At 41.4% G+C, this 25,498-nt stretch overlaps 1 protein-coding gene across 4 annotated transcripts in view; it reads right to left on the bottom strand.

The window, feature by feature from the left end:
* Positions 1-25,498, bottom strand: part of tbc1d8b (TBC1 domain family member 8B) — a 106,027-nt gene that overhangs the window by 40,191 nt on the left and 40,338 nt on the right. For all 4 annotated transcript variants that reach the window (XR_012100492.1, XM_073057813.1, XM_073057814.1 and 1 more), the window contains exons 4-11: positions 23,691-23,919; positions 16,530-16,770; positions 16,137-16,344; positions 14,005-14,181; positions 12,163-12,342; positions 10,129-10,279; positions 4,521-4,735; positions 3,123-3,240 (exon numbers count right to left, since the gene is read on the bottom strand). Coding sequence is in view for 3 of the 4 variants with exons in the window: in XM_073057813.1 (XP_072913914.1) it covers positions 3,123-3,240; positions 4,521-4,735; positions 10,129-10,279; positions 12,163-12,342; positions 14,005-14,181; positions 16,137-16,344; positions 16,530-16,770; positions 23,691-23,919 (1,519 nt within the window). In the remaining variant the exon portion in view is untranslated. The remainder of the gene's footprint in view (positions 1-3,122; positions 3,241-4,520; positions 4,736-10,128; positions 10,280-12,162; positions 12,343-14,004; positions 14,182-16,136; positions 16,345-16,529; positions 16,771-23,690; positions 23,920-25,498) is intronic.

The following is a 25,498-nucleotide window of genomic DNA, read 5'->3' as shown; positions in this document are numbered from 1 at the left end:
ATGTAAATGTCACTACCACCACAGCCAGCAGCATGTTCCACTCACTTCTCACTCTCTGTTTAAAAAAAACCTACCTGTGACATCCCCCCTACACTTTTCTCCCCAAACACCTTAAAGTTATGCCCCCACATATTAGCCATTCCCATCCTGGGTAAAACTCTCTGGCTGCCTGTTCTACCTAAGCCTCTTACGAACCTGTACACCTCTTTTGGGTTTGTACACCCAAACCAGAAGAAGAGGGCCTTTAAAGATGGTGATCGGTTGGAGCTTAAAAGAGTTCAGAAGGAACTCAGAGTACAGATGAGGGGGGCAAAGGTGCAGTATAGGAGGAAGCTAGAACAAAAGCTGCAGAAAAAAAGCATGAAGGAGGTGTGGGATGGGATGAAGATCATCACCGGATGCGGTGCAAAGCGGAGGGCGAACATAAGTGGAGATGTGGAGAAAGCGAACCAGCTGAACAACTTCTTCAACAGGTTCGACAGCTCAATCTCATCCTCACCGCAGAAATCCACACCAGGCTTACTTCCCTCACAGGAAAATAGCCACTCACAGGAGACCTTGCCCACGCCCAGAATTACGGCTGCACAGGTGGAAGGTCAACTGAGGAAGATCTGTACCAGCAAGGCGGCTGGACCGGATGGAGTTTCCCCACAATTACTGAGGGCCTGTGCTACTGAGCTGGGAGAACCACTACAGCGCATCTTCAACATGAGCCTGGAGCAGAGAAGAGTACCCAGACAGTGGAAGACATCCTGTATTGTCCCGGTACCGAAGAAACCATAACCAAAGGAGTTGAATGACTTCAGACCTGTTGCCTTGACGTCGCACGTGATGAAGACCATGGAGCGGCTGATAATACAGAATCTGAGGCCACAAACCAGGCACGCCCAGGATCCTCTTCAGTTTGCATATAAGGAGAAGGTGGGAGTGGAGGATGCTATCACGTATTTGCTGCACAAATCACTCTCTCACCTAGAGGGGGTCAGTTGTGCTGTGAGGATTACATTCCTTGACTTCTCTAGTGCCTTTAACACCATCCAGCCCAAGATCTTAAGGCACAAATTAACGGAGATGGGAGTAGACTCTCACATGGTGGATTGGATAGTGGACTACTTGACAGATAGACCTCAGTATGTGCGGTTGGGAGACTGTAGGTCTGACACGGTGGTCAGCAGCACAGGGGCGCCGCAGGGAACCGTACTCTCTCCGGTCCTGTTCACCCTGTACACATCAGACTTCCAATATAACTCGGAGTCCTGCCATGTGCAGAAGTTCGCTGATGACACGGCCATAGTGGGGTGTGTCAGGAATGGACAGGAGGAGGAGTATAGGAAACTGATACAGGACTTTGTGATATGGTGCAACTCAAACTACCTGCGTCTCAATATCACCAAGACCAAGGAGATGGTGGTGGACTTTAGGAGATCTAGGCCTCATATGGAGCCAGTGATCATTAATGGAGAATGTGTGGAGCAGGTTAAGACCTACAAGTATCTGGGAGTACAGTTAGACGAGAAGCTTAACTGGACTGCCAACACAGATGCCTTGTGCAGGAAGGCACAGAGTCGAATGTACTTCCTAAGAAGGTTGGCGTCATTCAATGTCTGTAGTGAGATGCTGAAGATGTTCTATAGGTCAGTTGTGGAGAGCGCCCTCTTCTTTGTGGTGGCGTGTTGGGGAGGAAGCATTAAGAAGAGGGACGCCTCACGTCTTAATAAGCTGGTAAGGAAGGCGGGCTCTGTCGTGGGCAAAGTACTGGAGAGTTTAACATCGGTAGCTGAGCGAAGGGCGCTGAGTAGGCTACGGTCAATTATGGATAACTCTGAACATCCTCTACATAGCACCATCCAGAGACAGAGAAGCAGTTTCAGTGACAGGTTACTATCGATGCAATGCTCCTCAGACAGGATGAAGAGGTCAATACTCCCCAATGCCATTAGGCTTTACAATTCTACCGCCAGGACTTAAGAACTTTTTAAAAGCTATTATTAATACTTTTTGAGATGGTGATTTAGATGCATATCATATTTTTTTACTGAGTTAAGTATTGTATGTAATTAGTTTTGCTACAACAAGTGTATGGGACATTGGAAAAAAAGTTGAATTTCCCCATGGGGATGAATAAAGTATCTATCTATCTATCTATCAAGTTACCTCTCATCCTCCTCCTCTCCAAAGAGAAAAGCCCTAGCTTGCTCATAAGATATGCTCTCTAATCTAGTCAACATTCTGGCAAATCTCCTTCACACACTCTCTAAAGCTTCCACATCAGTCCTGTAATGAGGAAACCAGAACTTAACACAATCTACATGCAATAAAATTGGTGAGGCTTGTAAAATTCCAATTTGTGCACAAAACCAGATCAGCTGATTTTTCTTATTTTTTTTTACCTGCTCTACTTATTCTACACAAGATTGCTCTAGTGTTTATTGGGCTCTGTTCATAAACCACTAAATATATGCATAAATTGATTTGTAATAGAAATATTAAGAGGATCTTCACAGCAGCACTATGGCATAGAATTCAACAATAAAGATATAATGCACCAGATATTAAGGAGAATAACAGCAGAAAAAGGTAAACAATAAGAACGACTTAGCAAAAGACATCAGAACTTAGAGACTGCTCTCATACCAGAGTGGTGGAAATTAAGTGCAAACACATAGAAGTGGAGGACAGGAGTTAATTAAAGAGATTACTAGAGGGATGAAGTCCAAGTGGGATATGAACACAAGATTATTTTATCTTAAGATGTTCTTCATTTCTGCTTACACCATGAAAAGGGAAAGGAAAATCCCATTAAGTGTAATAATGAAAAATTATACAACAGAGGACAACCCTGTCCAACAAACTTCTGAAGTGCTACACTGAGCAAAATTAAATCACTCAATACGTAACATCTGCTGGCAAAAATTTACCTCAAGAATCCTTCTCAGCAAATGACAAGGGACTAGAGCAGTTATAAACTTGTTATCGAGGATACGCACAATGAAAGCTTATTTTAAGTTTAACAGAGTATTATTCAGACAACAATCCTGTGTGCCCACTGTAGGGTGTTGTTACATGAAACTGCATTTGGAAACAAAACTTCAAAAATGCACATCAAAGAATCTAATACTTACCAATTATTCGACGATTGAAATAATCTGGCAACATCCTTTCACACACAGCTACCAGTAACCAAAAGGCTTCTTCTTCTTTTGCATAAAGTAGTAAAACAGATGTCAAAATATTCATCGCCTTTGCAGGTAATATGAAAGAAAGAACATATACTCTACTAAATAACTTGCAACTATTCATGAAGTTACAACATCATGCATTTTGCCTAGGCCCAGGGGTCCCAAACTGGGGTCCACCCCTCAATTAATGGTAGGGATCCACGGCATTAAAAAATTTGGGAACTCCTGGCCTAGGCCATTCAAACATTAAATGACATCCAACTTTTTTATCTAGCCAATGAACAGGATAGTGCAGGGCAGCAACAGTGATTAAAGAACTGCGCAGCAACCTGTATTTATATAGTACCCATGAATGCAACTATCACAAGATATTATAACCTTAAACCCACGGCCAAAGGAGTTAAGGGTTAGCTCTATGCTCAGCTGAATCCAATTAATGTATGAAAAACTAACCTCTAAAAACTTCCCTAAGCATCCACCACGTCCGGGGTTATATGGACATACTGGGAAAAATTCTAGCCAGGTCCAACTACCCTTCAAAGTCTAGTTTATGAACTCTAACTGCTTGATCCAGCATAGTTCAAGTACAGAAACTAATATGATTCCAAATTTGCTTTGCCAGACATTTTCTGGTGAAGATACTTATGCCCCCCCCCCACTTACCCAAAACAAATGCCAAATTTACAAAAACCAAAATATACTGTTCAGTTCATTGAGAAAACAATGCTTCAGTCAGTAAAGTTGTACTAAAAGAAGAAAAACGTTAACCATTAGAAATTATTTGCCCTTGTGTCCTTAATTATTCTTTGGCTACTCATCTGAGATGTACTGACATTTATTATCCATGCAATTGCAGAATGAAGTTCAAATCTTTCTTTGTATGAGGTTTGCCATGATATTAAAGAAACAATGATTTAACATAGTCATCAACATTATGTGTCACAGTGTTTGATGTGGGTAATCATGGTCTTTAATTATGATTGCTCGTGGCAAATTTTTCAACAGAAGTAATTTGCCACTTCTTCTAGGCAGTGTCTTTACAAGACAAGTGACCCCAGGCATTATCTATACGCCTCAGAGATTGTCTGCCTGGCATTAGCGATCGCATATCCAGGAATTGTAATATGCACCAGCTACTCCGATGACCAACCACCACCTGCTACCATGGCTTCACTTGGCCCAGCTCAGGGAGGCTAAGCATTCCTACACGTTGCTCAATGATAACCTGCAAGCTAGTGGAGGGAATGAGCACTCCACTACTCTGGTAGAGATGTATCATTACTCATTAATATATAACACAGTAGAAAATAGTTAGTTTGAGAGTAAGCTACCAAATCCAACCTGACAATAGCCTATCTTCGGATTCCGGGATGCATAGGCTGTGAGAACTCTTCTCAGCGCAGAGATGCCTGTATCACTTTGAAAAGCTGGATGTTCAGGCAGTGAGCGATGTAGGTCACGTTCTATTTCATCAGTAGCCAGAGTACAGGTGCCCATTGACCTTTCCACCAATTCTGTATAATAGCCTGGGTGAGCAGCCATGTCATTAATTGCACCTAAAAGTTGAATTTTCACAAAATTTACCTCTGCTGTTATACTGCCATAGACAATGAACAAGATATTATTATTTAGAAATTTTCAAGTCATCAATTTAAAATCAAATAACTAATTTTTATTGGTGTTCTGAAAATGACTTATTTTTAAAAGAAATTGTCAGCTGACACATCTTTTTGCAGATACAGGGATTGTTATCCAAAAGCATATCCACACCCAACTCTGCTCTTAGCAAAGGACACACGTTGGAATTTACCTTAAGAAGATGCAGTTAAATATTTGCTCTCCCAGCACCTGTATAATGAATTTTCATTACAAAATCTATAAACAAAATTCTCTGTTAATTGATCACACTGCACTACATTACATGTTTATTTTGATTGGAGTTATCAAAGTAGCTGAGAAACCTGAAATGTTTTTAATGGTAAGATTTCATTTTCACCACTTGATGACACATCGATTAGCCAGCTGCTGAGGGGACAATTTAATGCAATGGGCTACAGCGGGATGGAGGAGATAGAACGGTATACGCTTAAGGCGGGTAACTGGGATGGGAAAGACAGGAGATCTAAGGAAGGAGTCAAAAGAAGAGTAATTCAGACAGAGGAAGGCCGGTTAGGGGACAAGAAATCAAGAGAAATAAGTCTGGGAAACACATGATCCACAAACTAAGAGGATTTACCATTAAAATACACACCCTTGAGGCTCAGGGTTCAGCAGTTCTAGATTTCTGCAGTTACTTGCATCAAATCTGATTAGTAAATGTTAGGATCTCTCATTTGCAAGAAATTACCATCTAAATGTTTTAATGTCCCCATCTAGACCAAGCCAAACAAGCTTCCATGCAATCTGGAAGCCACAAGCTGGAGCTGTACAAGATAATAAGAGGCACACATCAAGCGGATAGCCAGATTTTTTTCCCAGAATGAAAATGGCTAATACCAGGGGGCATAATTTTAAGATTGGAGGGAAGGATAGCAGGGATGTCAGCGGCAATGAATGTATTTTTTTTTTAAACAGAGAGGTTGGTGGGTGTGTGGAATGCCCTGCCAGGGGTGGTAGTAGAGGCAGATATATTAGGGACATTTAAGCAACTCTAAGATAGAAAAATGGAGAGCTATGTAGACGGGAAGGGTTAGATTGATCTTAAGAGTAGGTTAAAAGGTCTATACAACAGCATGGGTCGAAAAGCCTGTACTGAGTTGTTGTGTTATATAGCTTTCATTATACCTCGTTTTGCCACTATTTCAAACTCAAGTTAATTGTCATTTTTCCAAGATGGCGGCATGACGCAGCTTGCAGTGGCCACTCCGGAGCTGATTATCTGCTATTTGTGAAATGGGGTGCTGTGCGCAATCATAATCGATTGAAAACGGACGTGGGAGCACAGAAGAACATCGGGAAATCTCCAGGAAGACCACCTTCATTGTTGCTGCTGTTGTGAGGTCCGGGACTCTGCTGGGAAGAACAGGCCCCCAGTCCTCGGGGTCGCATAGCCGATGGCCGTTGGCGGGGCCGTCTTAATACGCTCGGCAGAGGATGGTGCTCGGAGAAGCTGTGCCGGAGGGGATGGTCGTCGGCTCGGAGGTTCGACGGACTCGGAGTCCGCTGCAGTCAGGTCGCTTTCGGTGTGTGCTGTGTCTGCGAGGCTGGGTTCGACAGAGCTTTCATTGTGTACCGCGTCTGCGAGGCTGAGTCGGGCGGCGCCGTGGAAGTCCATTGCGGGGGTATTCCTTTCTGCCGCCGGCGTGGGATGGCCAGTCTGTCGGGACCCTGGGGACTTGTGGAAACCGTGCGGTTATTTCTTTTGAACTTAATAGTCCTTTAACATCTTTGGACTATTTTTACTGTGCCTATGGTCTGTTTTTTTTTAAATCAATCATGCTATTGTTTGCACTGTTGTAACTATGTGGTTTTGTGCAGGTCTTGTAGCTTTAGTTTTTGCTCGTTTGTCTGGTGGATTTGGAGCTCCTTTCCCGGGAACGCGCTAAGACGGTAGCGCGATATTAATACGCAGCAGCCTCTCTGGACTCTGGATTGGGGATTGCCAAACGTTATGTGGATTTTCTAGTGTAGTCTGTTTTGTCATGTGCTTTTGTGATATCATTCTGGAAGAACGTTGTCTCATTTTTTAACTGCATTGCATTTGCGGTTTCTAAATGACAATAAACTGAATCTGAATCTGATCTGAACGTGACAACCAAATGAAAAACAATGATACTGTGGAGCATGCTGCACCCACAATATATATATTACCAGAACACATAAAGCAGAATATTACCAGAAATGTCAATAAAATATAACTCAAAATGTACATAAAGTGCACAGCACAGATGAACAATATACAGTACTCAGCTCGCTGCTCTAGTGACAAGACCTTGGTGGTGGCAGGGCATTCAGCAGTCTCATAGGAAGCTGTTACCCAGTCTGGTAGTCCTAGTCCTGATACTCCTTCCTGATGGTAGGGGCTCAAAGAAATTATGAGACAGGATGCTTCAGCCTCTTTGTATACAATGTTCCTACGAAATGTCACAAATAGTAGGGACAGAGAGCCCAATAGAAACATAGAAAATCGGTGCAGGAGTAGGTCATTCGGCCCTTCGAGCCTGTACCACCATTCAGTATGATCATGGCTGATCATCCAACTCAGAACCCTGTACCTGCCTTCTCTCCATACCCCCTGATCCCTTTAACCACAAAGGCCATATCTAACACCACTTCCCTACTAACATGTATTTCCATCAGTTCCTCCATCTCACCAGACCCTCGGTCCCTTACTATTTCCTGAAGATTATTTATGTCCTCCTTAGTGAAGACAGAACCAAAGTAGTTATTCAATTGGTCTGCCATGTCTTTGTTCCCTATGATCAATTCACCTGTTTCTGACCGTAAAGGACCTACATTTGTCTTGACCAATCTTTTTCTTTTCACGTATCTATAAAAGCTTTTACAGTCAGTTTTTATGTTCCCTGCCAGCTTTCTCTCATAATCTTTTTTCCCTTTCCTAATTAAGCCCTTTGTCCTCCTCTGCTGGTCTCTGAATTTCTCCCAGTCCCCAGGTGTGCCGCTTTTTTTTGCTAATTTATATGTTTCTTCTTTGGACTTAATACTATCCCTACTTTCCCTTGTCAGCCATGGGTGCACTACCTTCCCTGGTTTATTCTTTTGCCAAACTGGGATGAACAATTGTTGTAGTTCATCCATGCGATCTTTAAATGCTTGCCATTGCATATCCACCATCAACCCTTTAAGTATCATTTGCCAGTCTAACTTAGCTAATTCACGTCTCATACCTTCAAAGTCACCCTTCTTTAAGTTCAGAACCTTTGTTTCTGAATTAACTATGTCACTCTCCATCTTAATGAAGAATTCCACCATATTATGGTCACTCTTACCCAAGGGGCCTCACACGACAAGACTGCTAACTAACCCTTCCTCATTGTTCGATACCCAATCTAGAATGGCCTGCTCTTTAGTTGGTTCCTCGACATGTTGGTTCAGAAAACCATCCCGCATACATTCCAAGAAATCCTCTTCCTCAGCACCCTTACCAATTTGGTTCACCCAATCTATATGTAGATTGAAGTCACCCATTATAACTACTGTTCCTTTATTGCACACATTTCTAATTTCCTGTTTAATGCCATTCCCAACCTCACTACTACTGTTAGGTGGCCTGTACACAACTCCCACCAGCATTTTCTGCCCCTTAGAGTTATGCAGCTCTGCCCATATCGATTCCACATCCTCAGGCCAATGTCCTTCCTTTCTATTGCATTAATCTCCTCTCTAACCAGCAATGCTACCCCACCTCCTTTTCTTTCCTGTCTATCCCTCCTGAATATTGAATATCCCTGGATGTTGAGCTCCCATCCTTGGTCACCCTGGAACCATGTCTCTGTGATCCCAACTATATCATATTCATTAATAACTATCTGCACATTCAATTCATCCACCTTGTTACGAATGCTCCTCGCATTGACAAACAAAGCCTTCAGGCTTGTTTTTACAACATTCTTAGCCCTTATACAATTATGTTGAAAAGTGGCTCTTTCTGCTTTTTGCCCTGGATTTGCCTGCCTGCCACTTTTACTTTTCACCTTACTACTTTTTACTTCTACCCTCATTTTATACCCCTCTGTCTCTCTGCACTTGTTCCCATCCCCTTGCCACATTAGTTTAAAGCCTCTTGAACAGCAGTAGCAAACACTCCCCCTTGGACATTGGTTCCAGTCCAGCCCAGGTGCAGACCGTCCTGTTTATACTGGTCCCACCTCCCCAGAACTGGTTCCAATGCCCCAGAAATTTGAATCCCTCCCCCTTGCACCATTTTTCAAGCCATGTATTCATCTGAAATATCCTATTTCTACTCTGACCAGCATGTGACACAGGTAGTAATCCAGAGATTATTACCTTTGTGGTCCTACTTTTTAGTTTATCTCCTAACTCCCTAAATTCACCTTGTAGGACCTCATCCCGTTTTTTACCTATATCGTTGGTATCTATGTGCACCACGACCAATGATCCTCACTGTAGTTTTAACTATCTTCTGTAGGGTCTTGCAGTCCAAAGCCTTGCAGGTTCCATATCGCACAATACAGCCAGACAGGACATTTTTGATAGTGCTCCTGTGGAAAGCTGTTAGAATGGGAGTGGGGAACCTTGCATACCTCAACCTCCTCAAAGTGTAGATGCTGATGTGTCTTCTTGACTAATGAGGAGATGTTGTAGGTGCAGGTTATATTGTCTGTTACATTCACACTAAGAAACTGTGCTCTTCACTCCCTCCATGGCAGAGCCATTGATATGCAATGAAAAGTGGTCCATCTGCACCGTCCCAAAGTCCACAATCATCTCTTTTGTCTTGTCCATGCTGAGACGCAGATTGTTGTTCTCACACCATTTGACAAACCTCTCTCCATTCTCTCTGTATGCTGACTCATTATTGTTGCTGATGAGACCAACGACTATTGTATCATCAGTGAACTTGATGATGCTGGTTCACCTGGATCTGGCAATGCAGTTGCGAGTCAGCAATGTGAACAGCATCTGGCTGAGCACACAGGCCTGGGATGGAGCTACCATCTTGGATTGACTGCGGTCTTTCTGTTAAGAAGTACAAGATCCAGTTACAGACTGGTGTGTTGAGTCCAAACGAAGCAGCCAACCCAATTCACTCATCATTCCTTGAAACTTGTCTTCTACTGACTCTGCAAGAGTTAAAGCAGGCTCATACAAAAGAAAGGAAAATTACAAAATGGATTTCACTATTGTGAAAAATGTGCGGAAACATACTCTGTAATTTGGAAAAACAGAATTTCATTCATTCCTGCAAATTTAAATTACTAATCATTTGAAAGACTTGTTTCATAGCCACATAGGTAACAATGCATACCTGAAAATAACAGCCAAAGTTCTCCTCTTAAAGCTTCTGGGATTCCTCTCATTACCAGTTCTCGAGTCTTTTTTGTACGAAACATACAGACTCCTTGACCATATTCTACAAAATGAATGTTCCATGACTGCACCTTCATCTTTTCTTTTAACTGCAATCCATAAAAAAGCTGCAGTTCAGTATCTCATCCTCAGACAATATATTTATATATTGGTAAGGAAACAATAATTTACTGCCTGCAATAAACTTGCTGGAGCACATTAATTGGAGCCATCATGACCTGGAATTTCTTGTTTTGGTCTTTAACAAGTACCTTAGAATCAACTTACTTTTCCAAACCAACCTGTTTCCAATACTTAGAATTGAAGAAGAACCAAAAACAACATTGATAGTCATTTTTTTTATTATGCATATTAGGAGAGGAAGAAGCGCCCACTGGCATGGCTGAGAAAAGCAATACATATCAAGATAACAATGTCCACATAAATAAAACAAATCTAATGTATTCACTGGATTAACTCAATTTTATTTTTAAAATCCCACTTCTCTATAAAACACAATTTTAGCTCCTAGATTACTACTGGGCTACTGGTTCTTGAAATTTAAACCACGGTATTACATGGATCAATACAGTACAGGAATATGACCTTCAGCCAATAATGGCTGTAACAAACCTGATGCCAATCAAAACTAATTTCATCTGCCTTCAGGTGATCTATAACCCTCCATCCCTGCCTGTTTACCTGCCTGCCCAGATGCCTTTCAAGTTTTGAAGGACATGTCCGAGTGAGAGATTCGTGCGTCATGGCAGATGGAAGAGCTGAGGCTGTGTGCCCAGAGACCCAAGATCTTTGGGCACAGAGCTCAGAAAAAGCAACACAGTGGACTTTTAACATCGTAAACCAGCGAGTTGTTTATGACTCCCCTCTCACTGTGAAACAGAGACACCCCTTTCTCCCTTATTAAGGAGGAAGGGAGCCTGTGGTATGTCGATTACCAGGTAACTAGCAGTCTTTGGAGTACTACAAGTCTGTGCCTTTGCTGTTACCTTGCTCACGCTTGAGTGCTCAGTGGCGGGTGCCGTTGCTTTTTTTTGCCGGTGGAGGGAAGGGTGAATTGTTGCTTACTGCCGCTTATGCATGGGAGGGGAGCTGGGGGGGGGGACTTTGGGGTTCTAACATTTAACTGTCACTCATTCTTTGGTGGCACTCCTCTGTTTTTGTGGATGGTTGCGAAGAAAAAGCACTTCAGGATGTATATTGTATACATTTTTCTGACATTAAATGTACCTTTGATGTTAGACAAAATAATATAATGATTTTATATTATATATAATAATATAATGACATAACCAATCTCAGGATTCTAGACTGTTCAAACAGTAGTTTACTCTACAAAACAAATGACATTGTACAGGTGACCTCCATGTCAGAGAACAGTCATATCATGACTTTCCATAACTCAAAGCCACATCATCTGCACATGCATCAACAAGCATCAGCTGGAAAAAACTGCATTTATTTCTTTACATTTTCTCCACACAAAGAGTGAATTTTATTCCACTTCTGAAATTTTCTATAAGCAAAATTCCTAAGAGCGAATGTTCATAACGTGAATGCCTGTAAAACTCCGCCATAGATGGTCCTAAAACCACCTCGAAAGGAGGAGGGTTGGACATGGGGTAAGCAAGCCCATCCCATAAACACCCAGAGCTACAGAAACGCCAACAGAAGCTCCAAAGACCTCATCCCTAGGAGAGGAAGGATCTTCAAAGATGGGCTACATCTGGGGACAACTTGAAAGACTGGCCCAGGATAGAGGACTCTGGCAAGCTGGTGTCAGCAGCCTATAACCCGATGGGTTTAAGTAAGAATGGCTGTAACATCAGAGTTACCTGTACCTTAAAGGCCTAAACCTGCAGGCTGAAAAAATTATCAATGAACACAATTAACCAGATTCACACTGGAGGTGATATAGCAAAATACCTAAAAACTGCACACCAGATTTTTATCTACAAACAAAAAAATTACTTGCCATTTTTGAATCCAGATTTTCTGCCTCTTGTGGATGAAAGACTCGCATTAGTGCTTCAGTACTGACTGTTTTATTGCTTTCTTTCAGTAATGCACTATGTTGTTCACCAGTAAGTGAAAGCATGGAATCACTGTGTCCAAGGAGGGTATCATCTCCCTGAGCAACTTTTAGACACGATTCCTACCGAGAAAAGATACATCACATGTATGAGTAATCAGCTTCTACACCAAGGAAAATTGGACTAGCTCAGCTGCTCCAAGTAAAGATTCTAAACTATTTCATATTTAACTAAAATCCACGATTAAGGTTTGCTGCAATTGGTTGGGGGAACTCAGCGGGTTGATCAGCGTCTGTAGAAGGAAAAGAATTCTGATATTTCGCATTGAAACCACTGCATCAGTCTGTATCTCTTGTGTCTTCATGATTAAAGCTTTTCTCTACAGATTGACAACAATAATGTCCAGATACATGTATGAAAAAATTAATGATTTCAGTGTATACAAATTACTGTCAGAAAGGGCATAATATCTTACAGTACAGCAGAAAAGGGCTTACAGGAGAGGTTCCACAAATAAGGTATTTCAAATACAAGATATTCTTTTTTTCTTCATAGTACAGTATACTCTCAGCTATAAGGCATTTAAGTCACATGAGAGGCTGAGGACAATCTGCTCTGCTGAAGGTTGATGGGAGACAGAATAGACTAAAATCACGAGTGAATCTGCAGAAGCTGGAAATAAATAAAAACACAAAATGCTGTAAAACTCAGCAGGCCAGATAGCATCTAAGGGAGGAGGTAGTGACGACGTTTCAGCCCAAAACGTAGTCACTACCTCCTCCCATAGATGCTGTCTGGCCTGCTGAGTTTTCCAGCATTTTGTGTTTTTATAGACTAAAATCACTTTGGTGTGCCAAATTCTAATTTAGGTTTAAGAAAAAAAAATTAAATTGCTTAATATTCTGAGAAATTTTAGCACAAGAATTCTGGATGTATATTTAAATAGCTGAGAGTTTACTGTACGTGAACACCACTGACACCACCAGCATTTATCATCAATCCTGAACTGCCCCTGACTTATGTAGGTAATGAAGAGTCCACCATATAGATAGGTTTGCAAACACATTAATGCTAGAGTAGTAAAGGAGGATTAGGAACTTTATAATAATCCTATGACTTTCATGGTTCCTGATACTAGGAGCAGCAATTCTACAATTTAAACAACTAGTACCAGAATTCTAATCTACTATGGTATTTCCATACCAGGCTGCATCAGGGACTGGTATGAAAACACCAACGCCCTTGAACGTGAAATCCTACAAAAAAATAGTGGATACAGTCCAGTCCATCAGGATAAAGCCTTCCACAACATTGAGCATATCTACACAAAGCATTATCGCAGTGAAGTAGTATCCGTCATCAGGGACCCCCACCACTCAGGTCACGCTCTCTTCTCGCTGCTGCCATCAGGAAGGTGGCACAGGAGTCTCAGGACTTACACTAGCAGGTTCAGGAACAGTCGTTACCCCTCAACCAAAAGGGATAACTTCACTTGCCCATCACTGAACTGTTCCCACAGCCAATGGACTCACTTCAAGGACTCTTCATCTCATGTTCTCAATATTTATTGCTTATTTATTATTAACATTACTTCTTTCTTTTTGTATTTGCAGCTTGTTACCTTCTGCACTCTGGCTGAAAGCCCACGTTGAGAAGCCTTTCATTGATTTGGTTAGGGTTATTATTCTATAGGCTTATTACGCTGCAAGAAAATGAACTTCAGGGTTTATATGGTGACATATACGTACTTCAAAAATAAATTTATTTTAAACTGTGAACTTTACCTCTCCTTTTCCTAAAGTGTCTTGTGTGCTTCCACTCGTGCCACACTTCAGCTTCCCTTGGAGTTTCTTCATCAGACCGTCACTGTCTTTAATTTCAGTGAAGCGAAATGTTATTTTACTTCTGGTACTGAAGGAGATGTGTTTGCCTGAACCACCTGGTGCTTCCATACTAGTGACCTGTTGGAAAACTCACATCAATCTGATGTTCACATTTCCATAGCCTCTAGCTAGCTTAAGGTGTTAGTGAGGCTGAAGCTAAAAAAACATTGGAAATAGTTCATATGCATCACGATGTGTATATATAGTCAGATGCCACTAAGCTTGAACTTGCACTTCATTAAGAATGATAACTAAAGCATAAAGCAAACCATTTATGCATAGGAAAAGTTCAGAAGATAGACAGGAAAGGTTTAGGGGGGTTATTAGCCAAATGAAGGCAAATGGAATGGGCTCAGAACATAGAACACTGTGGCACAGTAAAGATCCTTCAGTCCACAATATTGTGCTGACCTTTTAACCTACTCGAAGACCAATCTCTCCTACATAGCCCTCCATTTTTCCATCATCCATAAGCCTATCTAAGAGTTAGAACGTCCCTAATGTTTCTGTCTCTACCTTCTCCCCTGGCAGGGCATTCCAAGCACATTGACCACTCTCTGTGTAAAAAAATCTACCTCTGACATCCCCACTATACATTCCTCCAATCACCTTCAAATTATGGCCCCTCATAATACATTTCCACACTGGTGGAAAAAACATCTCCAGTTATCCAGACTGTCTCTGCTGCTTGTCATCCTGTATACCTCTAACAAGTCATCTGTTATCCTCTTTGCTCCAAAGAGAAAAAGCCCTAGCTCACTCAACTAATCCTCATAAGACATTCTAATCCAGGCAGCATCTTGGTGCCATGATAACATACAAATTAGCATGATGCTATTACAGCCCGGGGCTTTCTGGAATTCAGAGTTTAATTCTGGCGCTGGTGTCTAAGGAGTCTCTGTATGTCCTAGCCATGGAATTTGTAGGTTTTCCCCGGGTGTTCTGGTTTCCTCCCCCACTCCAAAGACGTACTGGGTAGGTTAATTGGTTGTTGCAAATTGTCATGTGATTAGGTTAGGGTTATTCAACGTCGTGAGGTTGCTGGGACAGCGAAGCTCAATGAGCTGGAAGGGCCTTCTTCAGGCTGTATCAATAAATAAATAAATATCCTCCGGTAGGCAACATGGTCAGCATGGGCAAGTTGAGTCGAAGGGTCCATTTCTATATTGTATAAAACTACGACTTTGTGATATTAAAGCACTTACACAAACAAATGAGGAAGGCTACGACACTTAAACACTTAAACGGGACAAAGGTCCCGTTTGATGTGTCACATCAAAATAGGTCATAAAATGAGCTAAGTGTTTAATATTGTAACAGCAGCTATGTGAAAACAGACCATTCTTTCTGCAAGAAATGTGTAGCCCTACTTACGTTAAGACCAGAACAGTATGTAACAACAAAATAGCTCTTTGAAGCTAGAACTGATAATGCAATTTTGCCTGTGGAAAACATTGGTTTGAATTGAAATATTAAAAAACCCTTATAGCCAGATCGGTGAGATTTATAACAGCATTCCTATAACAGCCTAGTTTGTGGGAACAGAGAACCTGAACATTTCTCAAACTGTCGATAATTCCCAACCTTTCAATCAGCCCTCTCCAAAGAAATCGAGCAGTGAGAATGGCATGATGCACTCACCCTCGAGTTCTTCTCTTTTTCCCTCTTAGGGAGTGCCCAGCTCCCCAGAACCTCCCTGCAAAGATAGCAGCAGAAAACTGTAATCCAAGCCTACATTGCAGTTTAGTTAATAAGCTTCCTTGGTGTGATGTAGGTACAGAGAGGGACATAAACATCTTTCACCTTTTCATTATAGTGCTAAGAAAAGACACTTCAAAGCTGGATTTTTAACAATTTCAGCCTTAACCACTTCTTTGAAATTTCTACGAAAGGTCTAGCAGGGGCTTTAACCCTAAGTTCTTTTAATATTACATATCAAATACAAAACTTGTTTGACAGCATCTGCAGTCTCTCCTGTCCATGATTAAGCTTTACTCTACAGAGTTATAACAATTTTACCAATAATTCATTACCTCCCGCAGTGGAATGACTACATTACAATGATTTCCATCCTGGCTACTGAAGCAGATGTAATTTTCTGAAATGAACATTTTCCCAAATGCATGGGTATGGTAAAAAGGAATCCAAAGAAAACAGTCAAGTACGTCATCCAGACTTTCTTCCCTGGGAAGCCTAAAGAGTGCCGTGAAATATTCATTCCTCGCTCGATTCTCCAAAAGTCTAAAAGAAGAAAAAATAAAACCAGTTTTACAGGGCAGCTTTATGATGCAATAAAAATAAATTACATTGCTTGGCTTCAGTGACAAAAGTTCTTCTTCAATAATGTCATAGTTCAAAAAGAAAGTATATTTGATTTCTTAATGCTTTGGGTATCTCAGTACAGAGCAACATTTTTTTTTCATTACCTTTTTGTTATTTGTAAATGATCACTGAGCAATAAATCCATTTCAAAGGTTTCTTTATCAAATAATCTTTTTACAGCATAATCTGCCAGCTGTTCCATCAGCAAAAATGTTTCATTTAAATGCATGAACATTGAAAAGTAATAGTCTTCTCCATGACTGCAAATGTGTATGCTCTCAGAGAAGATGACATTTGTTGTCTTTGTAAGCTGTGATACTTCATCCCAGGGAATAATAATCTTAACTGCAAGTTAAACAGAAGTTACAAAATCAATATATAGATAGCAATTACCAACAACACTTTATAGTAGAGTTGGTCATTTCAAGGCTACACAGTGGCTAATTCACAGACCTTCCTACCCTGCTTTCCAATGAAGATTAAATACTTGCAGCAGTATTATTTTAAACCTGTATGCATTGGATCATCTTTAAATATTAAAATCTTTGGAGATCCATAGCATTAGTTTCTAAAATTGTTTTCTGACTTAATCAATGCAAGTCCTGATGAAGGGTCTCGGCCCAAAACACAAACTATACTCTTTTCCATAGACGATGCTTGCCCTGCTGTGTTCTTCCAGCATTTTGTGTGTGTGTTGTGAAGGAATGTGAGAGCAGCATCCAAAACAAAATGGAAAAAATAAAAATTGGAAACTGCTTTTGATGGTCGTGTAGTTCAAAGTGTAAGAATATGTTAGATACTTTTAATTGTGAAGTAAAGCAAGCTATAGTAATTTCAGAAAAATGAAAACATGAGAAGATAAAAAGTACAATTAATATTCTCCCTTTTGTAATACTACCCAAAGTTAAAATTATCCAGTTTGAACTTGATTACCTCTAGTCAATATACTGCTGTAGCCTTCTTCGCTCTAACATTTCGTGCACCTTTCCTGCACTTAGACCAATAACAGCAATGAAAACTTCAGTCACCTCACTGTCTGGTATACACTTCCCATTTAACTTCAGTCCTTTAAGTAGCTTCTGTAAAATCATCTTTCCAATTACCTTTCAAATTACTTTGTCTAACCTTTCCCTCCATGTCCTAGAACATACTTAAATTATAGAAAGGGTACAGAGGAGACTTACAAGGATGTTGCCTGGATTGGGAAGCATGCCTTATGAGAATAGGTTGAGTGAACTTGGCCTTTGCTTCTTGAAGCGGCAGAGAATGAGAAGTGACCTGATAGAGGTGTATAAGATGATGAGAGGCATTGATCGTGTGGATAGTCAGAGGCTTTTTCCCAGGGCTGAAATGGCTAGCACGAGAGGGCACAGTTTTAAGGTGCTTCGAAGTAGATACAGAGGAGATATCAGGGGTAAGCTTTTTTTTCCATGCAGAGAGTGGTGAGTGTGTGGAATGGGCTGCCGGCGATGGTGGTGGAGGCGGATACAATAGGGTCTTTTAAGAAACTCCTGGATAGATACATGGAGCTTAGAAAAATTGAGGGCTATGGGTAACCCTAGGTAATTACTAAAGTACATGTTCGGCACAACATTGTGGGCTGAAGGGTCTGTATTGTGCTGCAGGTTTTCAATGTTTCTATAACCAATATGCTGAGATGTTTTTTTAATTACAGCCATGTTATAAAAGCATGGCATTATGGAGAACAATAATGTGCGTATATTATTTAAGAACATTGGAAGTGGGGTCGAACTTGTCCATATTATCCCTCAAATCTACTCCAGTATTCAGTAAGATCATGTCTTATCTGACCTTGCACTCAACTCTGCATGTGTGCCCATTATAAGCACATAACAAATGATGATGACAACATCAACTCAGGCCTGAGAGGCCAGCATCGGGCATTTCCATGTCTTACAAGGCACAGAACAAAAGACTGTGTGGCGCACCACTCCTCACACAGACATTTCACAGTATTTTTCTTTATTTTACTAGGTTGAGTTGCGAGCTCGACACTCAACCCGGCACGGATGGAAAGAGTTCTCGGGAGTGCCCAACTGGATTCGAATCCAGGAACCTCCGTTCCAGAGTCCGGCGCTGATGTCACTGCGCCACCAGCCAACCAACATAACAAATAAACTAGTAAAGTTAGCAGATACAAAATTAGGGGGACGGGCAGCAGAATAAATAGCTAGATCTAAACAAAATCCAGATGTGGATGGATAAATGGCAGATGAAATTTAATGTAGTAAATGTAAAATAATACATATAGAAAGTAGAAATACTCGATATAGATACACATGGGGGCTGGGGGTCTTGAGTTAGAAAGTGCACTGTATGAGAAGATTTAGCTATCCTGATAGACTCACCATCATCAACATCTAGACAATGCTCAGAAGCAACTAGGAAGGCTAAAAGAATGCTGGGCTATATAATGCACTCCGTGGAGTACAAGTCTAGAGATGTTCTCCCTAAGCTGTATAATGAGGCCACATCTCGAGTACTATGCACAATGTTTGTCTCCATATTTTCTGAGGGATGTGAAGGCACTGGAGAGTTCAGAGAAGGGCGATGAGACTCATTCCAGGTCTACAGGGTATAAGCTATGAAGAAAGATTGAAAGAATTAAATCTTTTTAGCCTAAGTAGATGTAGATTGAGAGGAGACATGATAGGTGTTCAAAATCATTAGGGGTATAAGTATAATTCATTATGGGATGGCTGCTGCTACTTCAAAATTAATCCATCAATGAAGACACAGGGCCACGGTGGAGACCGGTTAAAGGGAGATTTCAGACTGACATCAGGAAGCATTTTTTTTCTTTTAAACACAGCAAGTTGTGGACTCATGGAACAAACTACCTAGTTGTGTAGTTGAGAGTAGTACCTTAGAGACTTTAAAATCTAAACTCAATAGTTATTTCAACACATGATGTGAAAAGGAATTTGGTAAGCTTTACTGAGCTGAATGGTTGGCTCTTATCAAAAAATTTCTTAAGTTTCTAATGTCCTGTAAAGTTGGGCTCCCCCAGACTGCAAAAATTTATCTTCGCCTTGAATATACTCCATGACTTGATCTCCACTGCTCTATAGGTTGAAGAACAAACATTCACAACCAAGAGAAAAGAGACAGAGAAAAGGGAAGAGAAAAGATCGCGTTACCGGAGACGTGCAACAGCCTACTTGTGGTTCGAAGGCAAAGGAATTCCATTAAAAACATTAGTAACACTTTTTTTTTTGAAGTAAATTGTGGTAAACCATCACCACAAGCAACAAAGCAGCAAGTGAGGGCAAAGCAAATTCGAGAGACGTGCCCTGCTGGTGTGCTGCAAAATCAATGCATTTGGAGTAGGAGCTGTGCTGGTTGGAGTGGACAATTCAAAGGAGAGAAGATGGGAAGAGGGAATTTCTGATGCCTGTCCAACTTACCTGGGTGCAAGGGTAGATTGCTCTAAGCGCAGAGCCAATTTGGTGAGGTCGAAAACGGCTTCTTCGGGAACAAAATTTAGGTCTGATGCAAAATCGCTGAGTGGTGTGTTCCTGACACGGAGCGATTCACTGTGGCGAGGCCTGGGTCCTAACGTGATGTACAATATGCTGTTTGAACAATCTAAACACTGACCTAGATAGATCAGACAGGCAGGGTGTCGAGAGTTGGGTGAGGCTGGAGTGCTTTAAGTGCTGAATCAATTTGGAGAGGTTGAGAACGGCTTCTCCAGCAGTGAAATCTAGGCCCAGTTCTCAGTGCAAGGTTCAGACAATTTAAACACTGCCCCTGGTAGGCTGGGGGCACCTCTCTCCACAGCACTCAGGGTGTGAGACAGTCCCTAGCTACTGTGCTTCGTGTCCTTGCAGTGGCTTGTCTCACTAGTATGATGAACTGAATACGGAGGCTTTGGGCCTACTCCTGGCTGCACCATAAGCCATAGGAGCAGAATTAGGCTATTTGGCCCATTTGAGTCTGCTCTGCCACTCAGTCATGGCTGATACTTTTTTCCCCATCCTCAGCCCCTCTCCCCCTGCCTTCCCCCATAACCTTTGATGTTGTGGCCAACCAAGAACCTACCAATCTTCACCATAAATACACCGAATCACCTGGCCTCCATAGCTGCCTGTGGTAACAAATTCCACAAAATCACCACCGTCTAGCTAAAGAAATTTCTCAGCATCTTTGTTTTTAATGGATGCCCCTCTATCCTGAGGCTGTGCCCTCTTGTCCCTGACTCCCCCACCATGGGAAACATCTTTTCCACATCTACTGTCTAGGCTTTCCAACACTTGAAATGAGGTAACCCCTCATCCTTCTAGATTCCAGCAAGCGTAGGCCTGGAGCCAAAGTGTTCCTCATATGATAACACTTTCATTCCCAGAATTATCCTTGTGAACCTCCTCCGAACTCTCTCCAATGCCAGCACAACTTTTCTTATATAAGAAACCCAAAACTGTTCACAGTGCTCAAGGTGAGGCCTCACCAGTGCCTTATAAAGCCTCAGCATCATATCCTTGCTTTTGTACTTTAGAACTCTTAAAATACTGACTTTGCTTTCCTCACTTCTGATTCAGCCTGCAAGTTAACCTTTAGTATGTTCCGCACAAGGACTCCAAAGTCCCTTTGCATCTCAGATTTTTGGATTTTCTCCCCATTCAGAAAATAGTCTGCACATTTATTTCTTCTACCAAAGTGCATGTCCATTCATTTTCCAACACTTTCATTTGCCACTTTCCTGCCCATTCTCCTAATCTTTCAAAGTCCTTCTGCAGCCTTCCTGTTTCCTGAACACTGCCTGCCTCTCCACAAATCTTCATATCATCTGCAAACTTGGCAACAAAGCCATCTATTCCATCATCTAATTCAATGAAATACAGCATTAAAATAAGCGGTCTCAACACCTACCCCTGCGGAACATCACTAGTCACTGGCAGCCAACCAGTAAAGGATCCTTTTACTCTCACTCGCTGTCTCCTAACAATCAGCCAATGCTCTAGCCATGCTAGTAACTTACCTGTAATACCATGGGCTCTTAACTTGCTAAGCAACCTCATGTGTAGCACCTTGTCAAAGACCTGGAAATCTAAATATACAATGTCCACTGCATCCCCTTTATCTATCCTACCTGCAATCTCCTCAAGGAATTCCAACAGGTTTGTCAGGTAAGATTTTCCTTCAAGGAAACCATGCTGACTTTGTCCTAACTTGTCCTCTGTCACCAAGTACTCCATAACCTTATCCTTAACAGTTGACTCGAGCATCTTCCCAACCACTGAAGTCAGGATAACTAGTCTACAATTTCCTTTCTGCTGCCTCTCTCTTTGTTTAAAGAGTGGTGTGGCACTTGCAATTTTCCTGTCCTGCAGAACTATGCCAGACTCCAATGATTCTTGAAAGATTATTACTAACGCCTCCACAATCTCTACAGCTACCTCTTTAAGAACCCTAGGGTTCTTTTACCTTTTCACCACCGGTTCATTACACACACTATAGCTGATCCCTCAATGACCAACTGCTCTAAAAAGCCATCTTGCAGGCATTCAATGAATTCGATCTCTTGGGATCCACTGCCAACCTGATTTTCCATGTTAAAATTTCCCATGACTAATAAAACATTGCCCTTTTGACACACCTTTTTAATTTCCAATTGTAATCTGTAATCCATATCCCAGCTGCTGTTTGGAGGCCTGCATATAACTGCCATCAGGGTCCTTTTACCCTTGCAATTTCTTAACTCAACCCACAAGGTTTCAACATCTTCCAATCCCATTTCACATCTCTCTACTGATTTGATGCCATTCTTTACCAGCAGGACCATGCCACCCCCTCTGCCTACCTTACTCTCTCCAAAACAATGTGTAACCTTGGACATTCAGCTCCCAACCACAACCATCCTTCAGCCACGATTCAGTGATGGCCACAACATCATACCCAACAATCTGTAAAAGTGCAACAAGATCATCCACCTTATTTTTTATACTCCATGCACTGGCATATAACACTGAGTACTGTACTTCCCACCCTTGTTGATTCTGCATCCCTAATGCACTGATATTCACCCTGCTGTCTGCAATTTTGTCCTATCATCTGCCTGCCCTTCCTGACAGTCTGACTGCACACTATCTTTGCCCTTTCCTGAGTCCCTTCACTCTGGTTCCCATCCCCCTACCAAATTAGTTTAAACCTTCCCCAACAGCTCTAACAAACTTGCCTGCGAGAATATTGGTCCCCTTGGGTTCAGGTGTAACCCATCCCTTTTGTACAGATCATACCTCCCCCAGAAGAGATCCCAATGATCCAAGAACTTGAAGCCGCGACCCCTGCACCAGCTTCTCAGCCATGCCAAATCATCCTGTTTCTACCTTCACTGGCACATGGCACGGATAGCAATCCAGAAATTTCTACCCTGGAGGTTCTGCACCTCAGCTTTCTGCCTAGCTCTCTAAATTCTCTCTTCAGGACTGCATTGCTTTTCCTTCCTATGTCATTGGTACCAATATGTACAAAGATATCTGGCTGCACTCCCTCCATCTCCAGAATTCTGTGGATCAAAGACTCAATTGCGTTCAGAATGCTGTTTTTGTTGTTGCTTGCTACTTTCTATTGTTTGCATGATTTGTTTCCCCCCCCCCTTTTTCTATGGGCACACGGGGGGGTTAGTCTTATTTTTTTTTAAATTGGGTTCTTTCGGGTTCCTGTTAAACAATTGCCTGTTAAGCAAACAAATCTTAAGTTTGTATTATTTATATATTTGTAGATAATAAATACACTTTGAAGCTGTTTGAAGAATTTCTCATCTTAAATACGAAATTAAGTATTTTGAAATGATGCAGCCATGTTCTAGAGTTCCTCCCAAGGTTTGAGTCTTAGGCATGAGTATCTGCTTTGAATTACGGAGGTACTGGAGATTTACGAGCTAGAGACTGGAGCATGAGAAGCCTGTGAGACATATGTTGAAGAGGCTGCATCTAGATGCCATAACATCATGGATCAGACTATTACAGCCAAAAAAGAGCGGTGAAGACACCGCACAAAGATAAATGTGAAGGATAAAAGGTTGGAAAATTAAAGTACGATTAAAATTAAGACTTGTTGGAGGGAAGGGAACATACAAAAAAGAAGCCAAGAAAGAGGCCAGCATGGCTGTAAGATTGGGATTCAATTCCTGCTAATGTCTGTAAAGTGGTTCTACACTCTCCCCGCGACCACACATTTGCATTTGGATATTAACTTTTTATTGTCAATCAGAAAATAGGATGTAGGACACAGATTCTCACCTTCCTTGCCCAGAAAAAAGGAATAGAAGCTGAGAAAATTGGCACTGAGGTATAACCAGCCTTGGCACGGCACCCTTCCACTCCAGTAACTACACGAATAGTAGGTCACCAACTTCTCTTGCTCAGGCAGTCCAAACAACTTATCAAACTTCAACAAGGTCTCGCGAAATTTCTCAGGGTCATCTTCCTGCTTTATTGATGTACTTTGAGATTCTTCTGCTATTAGCCCCTTGGACAGAAACAATCCAGGATAACATCAAATATGATTTTTAAACAGTCACAGATGGTACATTTATTAAGCCAATAAACCCTGATCCAAACAAAAATCCAAACATTTTTTGTATAAATGCACAATGATGTTGGGGTACCATGAACCCAAATGGATTAACCATTCTAATTGCTTTTATTATTCATGGGTCTGGAGATTTAAGATACAAGACTGTTTACTGTCATTTTTCAGTATGAATGCAAAGGAGAACAAAATGATTATTACTCCAGATTCAATAAAACATAAAAAACACAATAAGGAAAAAGGCAATAAGAATAATAAAAAATACATTAAATATAAATACAAAAGCAATCCTATAAAACACAATGTGCAAGTATCTGAGTGTGGCCATATATACAAGATTAGTTTTTATAGAAAGACTGTATGTACATGAAGTGACACAAGGCGTAAGAGCATCTGTATACAAGGTGACTGACAGGGAAGTGAAAAAGTGACTCTTGCCAAAAGGAACTTCTAGGTAGCAGCAGGGCATGTGAAAATGCAACAGGACAATGACTGTGTGAGATGTACAGTGTAGGCATAAAGTGACAATACACACAAGGGATGCAGTGTGCGGGGAGGAGTGGCTGTTGTGCATACAGTGGTGGAGGAATAATGGATGAAAGTGTTGATCAGTGTGATGGCTTGGGGAAAGTAACTGTTTTGAGTCTGGTGGTCCTGGCGTGGATGCTGTGAAGCCTTTTCCCTGATGGGAGTGGAACAAACAGTCTATATAAGCAGGGCTTGTGGATCCTTCATGATACTGATGGCCTTTTACAGTGATCCTTCCCTATATACAATACATCTTTGATGACGGAGAGGCTTTGGGTTCCATTGCTCTGAAAGTTACAAAATTACATCAGGAAACTTTTAAGAACAGATGTCTGATCAGCTTTTAATGCAGCCTTCAAACTACAGAATGGGTTCAGAATTAGATGCACTTTGACAAGACTGAAGGCTCAGTATTAGGACCCGCTGCTGCTTCTAACAATTCAAAAAGGATACAGACAGAATGGTGAAACTAGGCAAAGTTCAAACAAGATTGTGAATTGTATTATCACAGAAAGGGAGAGAGAGAAAGTGTGTAAATAATACAACTTTAAAATGTGTACTACATGGAAAAAGTGCTTGAAGACAACATTGTGAGAAACAGATTACCAAAGCCATTGGGACTCTGGGAGATTTATAAACAAAGGATTACAGTCCATTGTCATAGCTAAACAGAAGTCACAAGTTTAGCCCCTACAAGCACAGTGCCCAATTTCAGACACCTGGATGACCAGAAGGACTTTGAAAAGCTACAACAGAGATTCACTGATCTGTTAACTACAGAGAAACAGGAACAAGGAGTGGGAGTATGCCATTCAGTCCTTCCAGCCTGGTCTACTATTTCATACAACCTTAACTGATCATCCAAGCTCACCCGTTTCTAATTTCTCCCCATTAGAAATATCTAACACTTTCTTGAATGGACTTAATGATTCAGGATATCATGATCACGTCCATGATATCCTGAAGTGGGAAGGTGAACAGCCAGAGG

The sequence above is a fragment of the Hemitrygon akajei genome, chromosome 10, assembly GCF_048418815.1.
Source record: "Hemitrygon akajei chromosome 10, sHemAka1.3, whole genome shotgun sequence".
NCBI classification, from domain to species: domain Eukaryota; kingdom Metazoa; phylum Chordata; class Chondrichthyes; order Myliobatiformes; family Dasyatidae; genus Hemitrygon; species Hemitrygon akajei.
This window is presented reverse-complemented; position numbering and strand designations above follow the sequence as displayed.